This window comes from Oncorhynchus clarkii, chromosome 27, assembly GCF_045791955.1.
Source record: "Oncorhynchus clarkii lewisi isolate Uvic-CL-2024 chromosome 27, UVic_Ocla_1.0, whole genome shotgun sequence".
In the NCBI taxonomy this organism is placed as follows: Eukaryota; Metazoa; Chordata; class Actinopteri; order Salmoniformes; family Salmonidae; genus Oncorhynchus; species Oncorhynchus clarkii.
This window is the reverse complement of record NC_092173.1, coordinates 23,439,882-23,454,541: the sequence shown is the minus strand read 5'-3', so window position 1 is coordinate 23,454,541 and position 14,660 is coordinate 23,439,882. Positions and strand designations below refer to the sequence as shown.

The window sequence follows — 14,660 nt, the reverse complement described above, 5'->3', positions numbered from 1 at the left end:
GTCTACAGCTAGTTTCTTAAACTACTTGTCTCACCATTATTAACGTTATGTGCACAACGTTGACTATAGATAGGGCAGTCATGTTTAGTGCAACAGGCCTATGTTGCTTAAATTCAAAGTACAGTATGTTCTCAACTTTCCACCAACTGCCTTGAACACCCGAATTGGAGTTATGCCTTTCAACCACTAGGGAAATGCAGAGTGGTGTGGATTTTTCCCAACGTTAGTGCTATCCGGGATCCTTGGGACATGGACATCCCTAGCCAAAACCCAAACCTTAACCCACTTAAAACGTACACTTCAATGGGGGGTAGGGACGTCCTAAGGATTCTGTATTGCAATACGTTTTTTTTCTAACTACAAAGAGGAGGGGCCGGTGAACATGGAAAGAAAGCCTACTTCGAATTGAAAGCTGGAGGCGGGTTGAGTTTAAACACCAATTAAATTACACAGACCGAGAAGGTCTGGAGAAGATTCACATCATTATCGATCAACGTTCCCACGTTGACAAAATTGAGAAAGAGGCTTTAGTTTGTCCTGACAGTGTTCGCTCGTGCATGGTAGTCTGTTTAGAAAGGAGAGATGAGTCTTGGATCCTGATTGGAGTTGGCAAGCGCGCTCCACTACTGTATCCAGTCTTTCAACTCCTCTCTCCCCGAAACCAGGAAATCATCGAGGTGTGCTTCTCTTTATCCTGCTTGTGGATCGTAGGCTATCCCTTTACGTGTATATAGATGTGTATCTTGCCGATATCGTCGTTTTTATTTTATTTTTTTGTTTTTGAACCCCGGGCTTAGATCTGAGGCCGAAAAAACTGCATCGGAGAGGATCTCCACTCTCTAACAATGAGGTAAAGCGATTCAAATCTGATCGGTCTGTTCATTTTGTTTTGTGACTACAATACAACATATCGATTTTGTGCGCTTGTAGTGATCGAGCATGGCTGGTGCAAGTTTTTGTTTTGAGTCATATGATTTATCATATTGTAACTTCGATAGATCTCGAACTGTTTTGGTAGTATAGTTTTGACTCGAGATAGCCTAAACATGTCAGCATCAGAGTGACCGCCAGACTAAATCAACTTGTTTCAATGCAGAGCACCTTATACAATGTATCACTTTGTAGCGCATGAGTGAGAGAAGAAAAATAGAAATGCCAGCTCGAGCGGTGTCTGTCCCCTTGTCATACGGTAGTAGCCTGTTGCTCTGTCATAGTTTAACATATTGTCAAGTGTCCTAATTCCAGTACAATAGGCCTAAGCCTAGAGGGCATTAGACCGGGTAATTTGTACTTTACTTGAATTACAATTTGTGTCCCATGGTGATTTACATGTATCATGGAATCAATATTTATTGTGTCCTATTTGGGACATTTTGGTGGGAAATGGAACTGCTATCTGTAATGGTGCCCTGTGGTAGAGCACGCTGTTTGTGCATGCTAGACGTGGAGTTGTCTGGTTAGCTGGCCTGCCATAGTTCCACTTCTAGACATGGAGTTGCCTGATCGGCTGGCCTGCCATAGTTCCACGTATCCATGCAAGGACCCTATTTCCCCCGTAGTTGGCCAACCAGGCCTATACACACAACCAAATTGCGCCGAGCATGGAACAAGCCAGTCTACGAATTCCACATCCTGTTGCAGCCTGTGAAGTTGGCAATTACACGATTTGAAGCCAAGACTAGTTAGGCCTTTTCTGGAATGTTTTTTTTTTCCTGACTCTAACACAATGGCCCCTCGCATATCACCTGGGCCTATGTACATTTGTATTCTATAATCTATCTGGGACTCTATCCACAATGTATATTTGTTGTGATTCTATAACCTGTGCAACAAGTTGGTTAAGGATACATAATCTTGAATCTCTCACTGCTTTTGCAAAACCAAGTTGGGTAAGTAAGGCCTTGTATTGTTTTTAACCTGTTGCTGGTCACTTTGGTTTACTTTGTTAAAGCCAACACTCATTTCTAGGCCTAATGAATGAATGGGCTCTGTCCCCATCTGAGGTCATGTCATTTACCTTGCTTACATAATGGGTGAGGAATGTAATGTTGTCTGTCACGTAATCAAGTTAATCAGCATAGTTTAACATATGTGAATGTTGAGACGAGTGTTGCCAGCTGGTTAAATGTGCCATGGTTTCTCCCAATACAGGTAGGCCTAGATCCTGAGGTTACCCAAATCTAATAAATAGAAACCTCAGTCAATACATCCAAGGAAGTTTTATTACACAAAGATAACCATATTCTCTGTCCACCCTGGCTGTGCAAACATCCTCCCTATAACCATAATCAGCTGAGACGGTTTCCTCCATGTTTCTCTATCTCAGACTACACTGTCACACAGGAAATGCATCAGTCTTCGTTAATGGCAGCTGGAGGATTCATTGTTGTTATCAAAGCGACACCTGCTGTGACTCGTTCCAGGTGTCTGGTACTAACTGGTGGTGAGACACGGTAGTGATGATACCATAGGGCTGGTTGATATCTGCACCAGACAGGATGCTCTTGCTAGCATTACTTGGGGCCCAACAGGTACGCTGTGGCGTGTAAGGGCTTTAGGCAGAAGTCTTCACGTTTTTTGATGTTTTTCAGAACTGCAGTTTCCTCTGCTTTGAGCAACAGTAAAGTGGGCAGGACAGTATGGATTTCTTCTCTTACATCTGTAAGCAGAGTCTGAACATCAGACAGGATGGCATTGTCTCCCTCAATCCGTGCAAAGGTTACTGCTATAGGTTTCGGGCTGCTTACCACTCTCTCCCAAAATACATCATCCAGGAGGATCCTCTTGATGGGGCTGTCCATATCAGCAGACTGTGATATGTCAATTTCTTCAAGAGACTCCTTCCCCTCCAGGGGACTGTCAAACATGACAACACCACCCCAACGGGTGTTGCTGGGCAGCTTCAATGTGGTGCTCTTATTCTTCTCACTTTGCTTGGTCAGGTAGATTGCTGCTATAACTTGATGACCCTTCACATACCTAACCATTTCCTTGGCTCTCATGTAGTGTATCCATTGTTTTCAGTGCCATGATGTCCCTGAGGAGCATATTCAATGCATGAGCAGCACAGCCAATGGGTGTGATGTGAGGGTAGGACACCTTCACTTTAGACCAAGCAGTCTTCATGTTCGCAGTATTTCCTGTCACCAGTGCAAAAACATTCTGTGGTCCTAGGTCATTGACTGCCTTCAGCTCATCTGCAGACCAGTGTGTCTGTTGTCCCTTGTGTCTGTGCTCTTGTAGAATACTGGTTGAGGGGTGGAGATGATGCAATTAATTATTCCTTGCCCACGAACATTCGACCACCAATCAGAGAAGATTGCAATACAGTCTGCTTTCTCTATGATTTGCTTGACCTTCACTTGAACTCTGAACTCTGCATCCAGCAAATTTAGTAGATAATGCATTTCTATTTGGAGGGGTGTATGCTGGGCGAAGAACATTTAGAATTCTCTTCCAATACACATTGCCTGTGAGCATCAGAGGTGAACCAGTTGCATACACAGCTTGAGCAAGACATTCATCAGCGTCAAAAAAACTTCTGATTCCAGGAGGACCATGAGCTGTTGCTATCGATAAGGTGTTTGGTTCATCATTTTCACCTCGAATAGAAGTAGAGGGACTTTTGTCAGTGTTTGTTTGTTTGTGAGCACTGAGGGAACTTTATGCACTTGGCCAGATGATTCTGCATCTTTGCATTCTTCACATGATTTGTCACAATATTTGCAAATGTACACACCTTTTCCTTCTACATTAGCTGTAGTGAAATGTCTCCACACATCAGACAGTGCCTGTGGCATTTTCCTGTAAAGATGATTAAATAAAAAACATACAATTCCATGTACAGATAAATAGTTAAGCAGTTAGATTAAACAACTCCTTTGTAAGATAAATGTTTTAAAATGAAACATGTATGGAAACAAGTGAATTAACACTCAGTTAGCAGGCTCAAGCTAGCTAAAACCCACATAGTAGAAAAAACTATACTAAAGTATCAGGAATTGTTAACAAGTTAGAAATTATTTAAACCCACTTTGCTGTAGGCTACTATTTACTAGTCAACAAAAAATCATGTATGTCCTATAAAATGTATTCACCCCACTCAGTATTGTAATCAAAACTTACCAGAAAGTATGTGGTCCTAGGCTCAGACAGTGTAGTAGTGTGGGCTCAATAGCATCTCATTAGTGTGCAAGATCTTGAGAATCAGCTGTGCATGTGATGGAAGAATGTGATGGAAGAACTGTGCATGCAGAGGGTTGCAATTCCATTGAATTGGGGATAGTTTAACCAAAATATGCCACAAGACCTAGAATTGCCTTGTGTATCCCACAAAAAAAGGTTCACTGTATTAAGCTAACTTTCTTTGATGAATTAAAGCAAAATTCCCAAAATTCCTGGACTTAACTTCCCATGGAAAATGTCCCAGAAATTTCCTGGAAAGTTTTCCAACCCTATACAGAGCGACTTACAGGGTTAAATGCCTTGCTCAAGGGCCCATCAACAGATGTTTCACCTAGTCTGCTCTGAGATTCAAACCAGCAACCTTTCAATTACTGGCTCAACGCTCGTAAAATCAAATCACCCCAAACACACAGGACGGCTACCTGCCGACGTGTGTTTGGGGTGATAAAAGGCTTCTCTCACGAGTTTAAAATATTCCCCTTTCACTCTCTCCATGCTGAGCACGTATAGTATTGATCTACTTAAAAGCAGGAACACACACTCTGACTCACCTACAGTCTCCTTTTATTTCTCTCATGTCATTCTTTGTCTGCCTGCCTGTCTGTATTGAAATGGGCTATGGAGGCCAGACTGGCTTGTGTAGATTCACATGGAGTGTATTTCACTTGCTACCCTCTCCTCCCCTCCCCCTCTACCATCATCAGTGAACTTTTAACCCCTAGCTGAGAAGTCAGAACTTATTATGGCTGATGTTGTTTTTCTAACTTTGTCTCTTTGATGGCACAGTCATGTAACAGTCATTTTATGGCACATAATCATTGTGTATTTGTCATCACCAATCGTTGGTATGATTTATTTTTTCATGTCTCCATAAGTAGACTATTTCCTTAATTCCTTTGTTCATCAAAGTAGATTCAGATGGGTTCCCTGTACGAAAATCAATTGGACTCGTGTGGAAATCAATTGAACTTGTGTGTTGTAGTATTCACTGAAAATACTTTGTGCGTCATCATTAACACTGAATGACACTGGCCGAGCAATCTGTGACATGCTTCATCACAAGCTCTCCATTTAAAGCAATTAGATGCAGTGCACAATGTACAAAAATAAGCCTATATTGTCGCAATAGGGACATCCAGGTTCCTTGGTGGTTGTGGGTTTTCTTCTATTACTAAGCATCTAGATTACAATATCCCCCCTTGTTTAGCGCTGTCACTCACACGTCTAGGCGGGTGCAGAATGGTGGCTAGGGCATGGTAAACAGGAAGCAACAGTTTGGCTTTGGTTACTGACCAAAGAATACACCCTCTACACCCTCCTATAGTACGGTATACTGACGGTGAATGAAATGCATGTCTCATAATTAGGCTCAACTCTCAATTCTTCCTATGAAGTTGCGCAAACTCAACATTTCGCAGTGTGTGTTGGGATAGCACTTTGCTCTGGGGCATCCTGGCTTGTTTGATGTGGCTATTGCAGGGTCTAATTATCTGCTACCCCCTCAGCTAGCGTTGGGACACTTGTGCATAAAGCGGAGGTGAACGTGCAAATTGAGTTGAGGGGAAGGGGCGGTTTGGGATTCTGCCTGACACTCCCATGTACACCATTCTGTTCCTTCCCTCCACCCTAGCTAGTACACTTTCACACACCCATATCCCTCAATCCCAATGCTCCTAGTTTCTCCTTTTATATCCCATCAATAGGAAATGTCGTGCTGCCTGTAGCTGATCCTTATAGATGCTGTAGGTAAGGAGGAAACTGTGGTTTCTCAGGGCCACTTGTGTCTCTGGAACAAACATCATATTTTCCTTATGATTCCCTGGGCAACTCCAGGTCTTGGTTGGCTTTGTCCCAACAAGCCGAGGGCATCATAGCTTACACAGTGTAAAATTGCACCGTCACTGGAGCTGTAGGTGAGAAACTAAACACTAGGCATTGGACACCATAGAATTAGGAACTCAAATAGTAATTTTAATAGGATCTCTGTTGCATGCTGTAAAATCACAAGCATGAATGGTCGCTGGCTGAGGCTGAGATGGGCTAGGTCTGACCTGGTGAAGCTAAAGCTTGTTGCGGAAGCTATACTGTAAAGTTTTAATGCACAGTCAGCAATGGCTGCAATTTCTCCCTCTTGTTCTCTTTGTCGCTCTCCATTCATAACTCTCTCTTCCTCCCTAGGTGAAAATGGAAAGGGAGATCTGTGGAAAACAGCTTTATAGCGTCAGCCATCGCCAAAAACTCTGTCACAAATACTGACTTTCCCTTCTGCCATACATGAGGATGCTAAGACAATGCATTAACTGGATTTGTTTGGAAGATTAAAATAGAGGCTCAAGCGATGCCACTGTTGGTTAAATAGTGAGTTTATTTTTTTAGATTTGACATCAAACTATTTCCTGCATGGGTGATATTTTTTGTGAATGATTAGCGAAGCGACTAATGTTGTTTACAGAAACTATCAGCTTTTGTGCTATCGCTGGACTGGTTGCTTCTTCACATCTCCCAGTTGGGTCTCTCTGTCTGAGATCTGTGTTGAATAATTCTAGGTTTAGTCATTTGGATACATTTTCAATGGGTAGTGAATTTGTGAATCATCTCTACTGAATGTCCACTATGGCATATAGCTGTAAAAAGTACCACCTCGTTTAAAAGGTAGATTTACTGATCCTCATTCCGTTGCTTCATTCTTAACTAACAAGCATGTTCATGCAATTAACCTTAGTGACCACGAGGCAAGTTTAACCATTTAGAAGACACTTTTATAAGATGGTATGTGCATACTATCACAGAGTAAGACAGCGCATTTCATAGATCCATGATTTGATTGTGTACTTCAGCAAAAAAAATGTACTTGAGTCTTGACCATTGTTGACACTTTTTGAAGCCGATAAAGAAAATTCTACTACTCAGCATCTATATAGCTGATGCTAAGTGTCAAGCCACAGGCATGCAGCACTCGCAGACCTCCATAAAGGTGAGGTATCAACTCAATTTAGTTTATATCCTTCCTCCCTTGCTCTTTTATGCTCTGTGCGCTCAGCTTCATACCCATAACATATTCTCTAGAGATGGGGACAGAGTTATATGTCTGGACAACTGAGAGAGTGGGGAGATACTCTCATCATGTCCCCACCCCCTAATGGGGGGGGGGGGGGGATCTTCTCCAAGGGGTAATGCCTCTTCCTCAGCCTCAGGGAGGATACGCTTGGCCCTGTAAAAGGAATTAAGTGAACGCAGAGAGAAGAGAGATGATTCGACGGTCCAAATAAGGGCATAGTGAGTGCCAGTCATGGCACCCCCAGAGCGCTTCAGGAGCTGGAATGCTGCTTTTGCTCCTCGGCCTCTTTCAAGTGGTCAGAGGCCTGGCCCAGACAGCCAAGGAACGTTTCCACAACATTGGAGAGACGATTCCAGAGAAACTCCGGCACCGATGAGTCAGCACACAAAGAATGCTGAGTGGTTTGGACCTGACCGAGAAAGAAAGAGGAAAAAGTGAGAGAGTTGGCGCATGAAAGAGTTTGAGAGGCAGAACATAACAAGAGACAGAGAATCCAACACCTTAGAGAGGGAGAGCGAGCCTGGTGCTGTGTTTATTTAACTAGGCAAGTCCGTTAAGATCAAATTCTTATTTACAATGACTGCCTACAGCGGCCAAACCCTAACCTGGACGATGCTGGGGCAATTGTGCGCCGCCCTATGGGACTCCCAGTCACTGCCGGTTGTGATACAGCTTGGACTCGAACCAGGGTCTGTAGTGATGCTGAGATGCAGTGCCTTAGACTGCTGTGCCACTCAGGCGCCTGGTGCTGTGTGCCTCACAGGGGAGAGACTAAAAGCACTAGTCTGCATGTAGCGGCATGCTAGGACCTGTGTGAGGAGAGGCAGGCACGAGGAAGGGAGATGGAGAGAAGGAAAGTTAACAGCAGTAGGCAAAGGATTACAACAGGGGTCCTGGTCCTCCTCAATCTTTAGTTTGAGGCTTCAGTAGTCAGCCAGTCAGTCCATATGGTTTGCCTCTTACAAAAACTACCTGTTCTTCAAGGATCTGAGGTATTCGGTCCATTTATCATCCTATTCAGTGTACAGCCTATGTGTTTTTGTGTTTGACCGATTTTAACACTACTTGTTATTCAGTCCTGTTACTGCCTGTGTCCCACTGTGTTAGTGTCAATTGGGCCAGAGGTACACTACAAAAGTATATGGACATCCCTTCAAATGAGTGGATTCAGTGTGTATAAAATCGAGCACACAGCCATGCAATCTCCACAGGTAAACATTGTCAGTAGAATGGCCCGTACTAAAAAGCTTAGTGACTTTCAATGTGGCACCGTCATAGGATGCCACCTTTCCAACAGGTCAGTTGGTCAAATTTCTGCCCTGCTAGAGCTGCTCCGGTCAACTGTAAATGCTGTTATTGAGAAGTGGAAACGTCTAGGCGCAACAACTTGACTAACTTGACTGGCCTGCACAGAGCCCTGACCTCAACCCCATCGAACACCTTTGGGATGAATTGTAACACCGACTGCGAGCCGGGCCTAATCGCCCAACATCAGTGCCCGACCTCACTAATGCTCTTGTGGCTGAATGGAAGCAAGTCCCCGCAGCAATGTTCCAACATCTAGTGGAAAGCCTTCCCAGAAGAGTAGAGGCTGTTATTGCAGCGAAGGGAGTGTGGACCAACTCTATAATAATGCCCATGATTTTAGAATGAAATGTTCAATTAGCAGTTGTCCACATACACTACATGAAAAATATATCACTGAGTCTGTCACTGTGACAGCCCTGTACTTGACTGGAGGGTAATTTCATTGAGGACAATACTGTCAGATGATACTGGAAACTTCAAAACTAATGCAATTGTTTTTGTACGTAAACTGAATGAGAGGTCACACATGGTTGGTCACCTATGCCCACGTTGTTTGTGTGTGTACTCACCTTGTGGTGCTAGAGATACCCAGGTTGTGCGCTGTATCCAGGAGAGACAGGACCAGGTTATTTTTACTCTGCCTTTATGAATGTGTGTACTCGGCATCTTCATCATCCACGACTTGGAACTGGGGTCTTTACTTTTATCAAGGCTGAGAGAGGGAGTTAGCATTGCTTTACTTTTTGTTTTGGCTCCTTTTAAACTAGACATTTTTTAGTGGGAAGAGGTCATGTGAACAAAAGTAATTCCACTCATATTTCCACTAGGCGTGAAGTCCTAAGATCTGAATAAACTGAGATGTGATGCATCTTATTTCATTATCTTTAGTCATGTTGATCTAGTCATGATATACAAATTAGAATAATAAAAAGCTTTTGGAGTTCAAGCACCATTTTTGGTTGGTACATGACTCCATCTGTGAGCAAATTAAAGCGCATTAGACTTTCTATTGATTTGATGTGCTAGACTGGACAGTTTGTCTGTCATGACTGACCCCACAACATCATAGCACACTGACAGGACATAGCAAGCACTCAACATATGAGTATCCAACATGTTCTGCCAAATGAACAGAGGCCAAAGTGGAACAGTGGAGGGAATGTCCAAATTGCTAACATGTTGGCACAGGGATTGAGATAAAAAATAATGGTTGACTGATTAACTGGTAGCCTAAGTATGAACGCAGAGATGAGGATTGAGGGATTAAGAGGGACGATGGGGGACAGACGTAGAGACAGAGAGGGGGAGGGAAGAAAATTAGGAGTGTGGAGCAGAGCATGGTGGGAGGGCCAGGTAAACAGAGCGAGCAGGAGAGACACTGGACCTGGCTGTACTTGTCAGTACAAGCTCTGAGCAAAGCCTTATACAGACTTCTCAGAGCGTGTGCCTCTGTTGTGCACTGCAGTTTCCTGTTAACCCCTCACTGACTGAGAAATTATAGGCTCCGATTCTGGCTCTAAATGTCTGAGCTTCTATATTTTGTTTATTTATTCAACGAAACGTTGTCATTGAGTTTGGTTTGTTGGTAGGTGTTGTCTGTCTGTGTATTCAGACTGTAAACTTTATCATAATGTTTATCAGTTAGGTTGCTAATTTGTCATCTTGACAAACAGGATATTTTCCTAACCTTTGCAGCAGCACTTGGTTATGATTTTGACATGTGCTGCAGCCACGTCCAACACAGTTAATGTTTCAAGGGTATGTGAAAATTCCTCAGATTAAGACTGTCCTGTCCATTCCTTGTTTGAGTTGTTATTTTAATGCTCAGCCAGCCAGTGACCTATTGGCTCTCACAGTACAACACCTCTTAATTAAATGAACTGGTCAGCTAGTTAATGCTTAGCTTAATTGCTAGTCTGGACTCTTAACTAACCTTCAAGGACTGCATTATGTGTGCTGCTTGGACACTGTCACAGGAATAAGTTGTTTATGGACTTTTCCCCCCCATGGTTCATTCAGATGTTAACGTGTAGAAAAACATGTGCACCCATGTAGCATGCCTGCCAACCCTGTGGACTGTGTGTGTGGCCTGCTTTAACATGGGAGTCTCAATGTCTGTAGATGTATCAATAATTCACTCCTCACTCTGTCCTCCTGAGCCCCTGCTTTCTCTCCAATTAAAAATGCATCCATTTCCCAGTCCCTTTTCTCTGTACCTTACCAGTTTGGAGCTGCCCTCACTGCTCCATACCTGGGTGGGTTGCATTCACTAAAAACAAATGTGAGCAAACCTTTTTTAAATGGAATATTGGCATTCTTGCTGGAAAAGTTTGGCTTGTACTTCTGTCTACTGACCACGATCCACATCTCTTTCCTCACACGTTGTCCCCAGCCAGGGACATCTTTATTTAATTTTTCTTTCTAGCACTTCCTCCTTTCTGCACATGCTTACCTAACAAACATTTAGGTCAACAGTGGGCACATGAGTGGCTAAACCTGAACGGGTGAGTTTGTTTGTTTGTGTGTGTGTGTGTATGAATGAGCGTGTGTCTATTGTTCACTAGTCAGGTTGAGTCAACCCTTATTAGGCATTGCTGGGAGCAGGAAGTGGGCTGTGGCTACAGAGCTGTGTCACAGGAAGTGGGAGATTGTATCACAGACTGGAGAGAGGTGAAATGGGAGAGAAATGAGGCATGCTCTCTGACGGTCTGCTCCCTCCTTCGCTCAGTCTTCCTCTCTCTCATCACACTTACTAGACTTTAAGCCAAAATACCGTGGGCTACACATATACTGCAATGTAAACTGGCGAACTTGTTGTGAAAGAGCAAGTAAGGCATTTCACTGTACTAGTGAACGTGACAATAACTTGAAACTAGCTAGCAGGAGTTATGTGTATTGTCAGCTAATTTGATGTGTAGGGATGAGAAAATAAACCATTTCAATTGTCTGCACATGCTTGTAGATTGTTGCATTATTCAATATTGTAATGTTTTAGAAGAAAGATTGCTCGGATGAAGTAGTTTGCTTAGTGGCTACTGTGGAAGGTAAGACAAGGATGTAATGTGAATTCAAAAGTTGAAATCTACAGTTGAAGTCAGAAGTTGACATACATCTTATCCAAATACATTTCAACTCAGTTTTTCACAATTCTTGATATTTAATCGCAGTAAAAATTCCCTGTCTTAGGTCAGTTAGGATCACCACTTTATTTTAAGAATGTGAAATGTCAGGATAACAGTAGATAATTATTTATTTCAGCTTTTATTTCTTTCATCACATTCCCAGTGGGTCAGAAGTTTACATGCACTCAATTAGTATTTGGTAGCATTGATTGTTTAACTTCGGTCAAATGTTTTGGGTAGCCTTCCACAATAAGTTGGGTGAATTTTGGCCCATTCCTCCTGACAGAGCTGGTGTATCTGAGTCAGGTTTCTAGGCCTCCTTGATTGTACATGATTTTTCAGTTCTGCCCACACATTTTCTATAAGATTGAGGTCAGGGCTTAAGCCATTATGCCACAACATTGGAAGTATGCTTTGGGTCATTGTCCAGTTGGGAGACCCATTTGCGACCAAGCTTTAACTTCCGGACTGATGTCTTGAGATGTTGCTTAAATATATCCACATAATTTTCCTTCCTCATAATCTATTTTGTGAAGTGCACCAGTCCCTCCTGCAGCATAGCACCCCCACAACATGATGCTGCCACCTCCGTGCTTCACATTTGGGATGGTGTTCTTCGGCTTGCAAGCCTCCTCCTTTTTCCTCCAAACGTAACGATGGTCATTATGGCCTAATGGTTCTATTTTTATTTCATCAGACCAGTGGGCATTTCTCTAAAAAGTACGATCTTTGTCCCCATGTGCAGTTGCTGCTGTTCTGGGATTGATTTGCACTTTTCGCACCAAAGTACGTTCATCTCTAGGAGACAGAACACTTTTCCTTCCTGAGCGGTGTGATGGCTACGTGGTCCCATGGTGTTATACTTGAGTACTATTGTTTGTACAGATGAATGTGGTACCTTCAGGCGTTTTGGAAATTGCTCCCAATGATGAACCAGACTTGTGGAGGTGAACATCTGACCCACTGGAATTGTGATACAGTGAAATAATCTCTGTAAACAATTGCTGGAAAAATGACCTGTCCTAACTGACTTGCCAAAACTATAGTTTGTTAACAAGACATTTGTGGAGTGGTTGGATAACCAGTTTTGACCTCCTGTATGTGTGACTAGGGGGTTGTGTGTGTGTGAGCCTTGACATGAGCCAGAGCATCGGGGAGGCCCTCACCATCTGTCATTGTCACCCTGCCAGCACCATGTCACCATGCCTGGCTCTAGTTGGTGACACTGGTCTGTCAGTGCCACTGCACATAAGCCTACTTGCGTAACACTGCAGTATTCTCCTATAGATCGGTTTGTATTTCCAGTAGTGTCTACATTTTGTTTAATTTCTCTTATATACCAGGTGCTGTGATAGTGCCACGGTTTGTATTAGCTGGTACATTTTTCCTAAGAACAGGTTGCATTTCCAGTGTTATTTTTCTGTCTGTGGGACTTAATGCAAAACTGCCCCAGGAGCCTGCATGGCAGTCAGCTATCTGTAGGGGCTCTCCCTGTGGGTGGGTGGGAGGAGATGTTGATGTTGTGCAGGTGGAAGGTTCCAGATCCTCCTCTCAGACCCGGAGCACAGCCGAGCTTCCGGACTTTGTCAGCCTCCATTGTTGTTCCCAAACAATCTTATTTTGGATCAAACCATCTCTCCTATTGTCATAAAATTTGCGATTTAATGGGTCCTTCCATGAAGAGTGCCTTTTTGTGTCCATTTTGATATTTTTAAGTAGAAATTGTGGACCAATATTGAATTTTAAAAGCCTGTTATATTAAATGATGTGCATTTTAACATAGACCACATGGCGAAATCAATAAGATTTTAAATATGAATTAAGACTTGCTAAAGTGCCAAAATTCTTAATTTTGACATGTCCCTTTTGTGTATCCTCTATTTATTTTACCTTTATCTAGGGAAGTCAGTTAAGAACTAATTCTTATTTTCAATGACGGTCTAGCAACAGTGGGTTAACTGCCTTGTTCAGGGGCAGAACGACAGATTTTTACCTTGTCAGCTCAGGGATTCGATATTCGATAGTTATTTTGTTGCTTGACAAAGTAATTTCTGAAGATGAAATAAATCATAATCGGATTCAGTGATTTAATTTACATCTGTCCCTCGTTTTTAAGGTCAACCCTGTTACTTTTCCTGAACTCTTGTTTTAATACGCTGAAATGATTCCTTTTTTTAAATATTATTTTCAAAAGAAACATTGTAAATCAAACAAATCATTGTGTAAAAGCTGGTGAGCTGGTTCTAGTCTTTTTGTCCAATTTCTGCTGTTTTGTGTTGGAAAACCCAGGGGGTCGATTGTAACACGTCAACCATGTTACTCATAGGGGGCTAGAAATGTTTTAACAATTTGAAACATTTTTATGAAGCTTGCATTCAATTGCCACTCGCTGTTGCAAACAAGTTTCCATTCCCCATCACCAGGAGATTCATGGCTGATTTTAAGATGGACATCGTCAACTCTTACGTTCAATTTGGCACTTTATTATAGTCATTTTTTCATTTAACTTCTTGACATGGGGAAAACATGTTTTTTATGAAATTGAACATGTGCTTTTTATGACATTTCACCTCATTTTAACATTTGATCAAAAGTAAATATATTTTTTTTACCAAGTTACACGTCTCAAAAGGCACCAAATTGGTGGAATGACCCTACTGCGTTCTTGCTCTTTTACTCCCTCTGTCTCTGTCTGGTCTGTTTTGCCTACTCTTCGTCTATCTCTTCCCACACTGTCTTTCACTCTTTCACACATACTAACGTCTGGTAAATGCATCAGTGCATATATTGTCATAATACACATGTCAAGGGAGGGCCTACACTTTGACTATACACCCACAGGTGTATACATGGCCTGTTGATTGTGATGAAGAGACACCATTCAATATGGTGTATTACCTGTTGCCTCCTCCCTTCATTAAGAGTTTATTGTGCTGGCTTGCATCAGTGGGTCAATTGACAGCCATAGTGTGACAGTGGCTGGGTGA

The 14,660-nt window shown here is 42.6% G+C and overlaps 1 protein-coding gene across 3 annotated transcripts in view; it reads left to right on the top strand.

Annotated features, from left to right (window-relative positions):
• Positions 1-545: 545 nt before the first annotated feature.
• LOC139386060 (vasodilator-stimulated phosphoprotein-like) overlaps positions 546-14,660 on the top strand; it is a 29,364-nt gene continuing 15,249 nt past the window's right edge. The window contains exons 1-2 of one of the 3 annotated variants that reach the window (XM_071131476.1): positions 546-677; positions 798-850. In XM_071131476.1, the coding sequence (XP_070987577.1) occupies positions 846-850 (5 nt within the window). In that variant the 5' untranslated portion in view covers positions 546-677; positions 798-845. Of the gene's footprint in view, positions 851-14,660 lie in introns of all 3 variants that reach the window. The other 2 variants (XM_071131477.1, XM_071131478.1) reach the window with 2 other exon arrangements.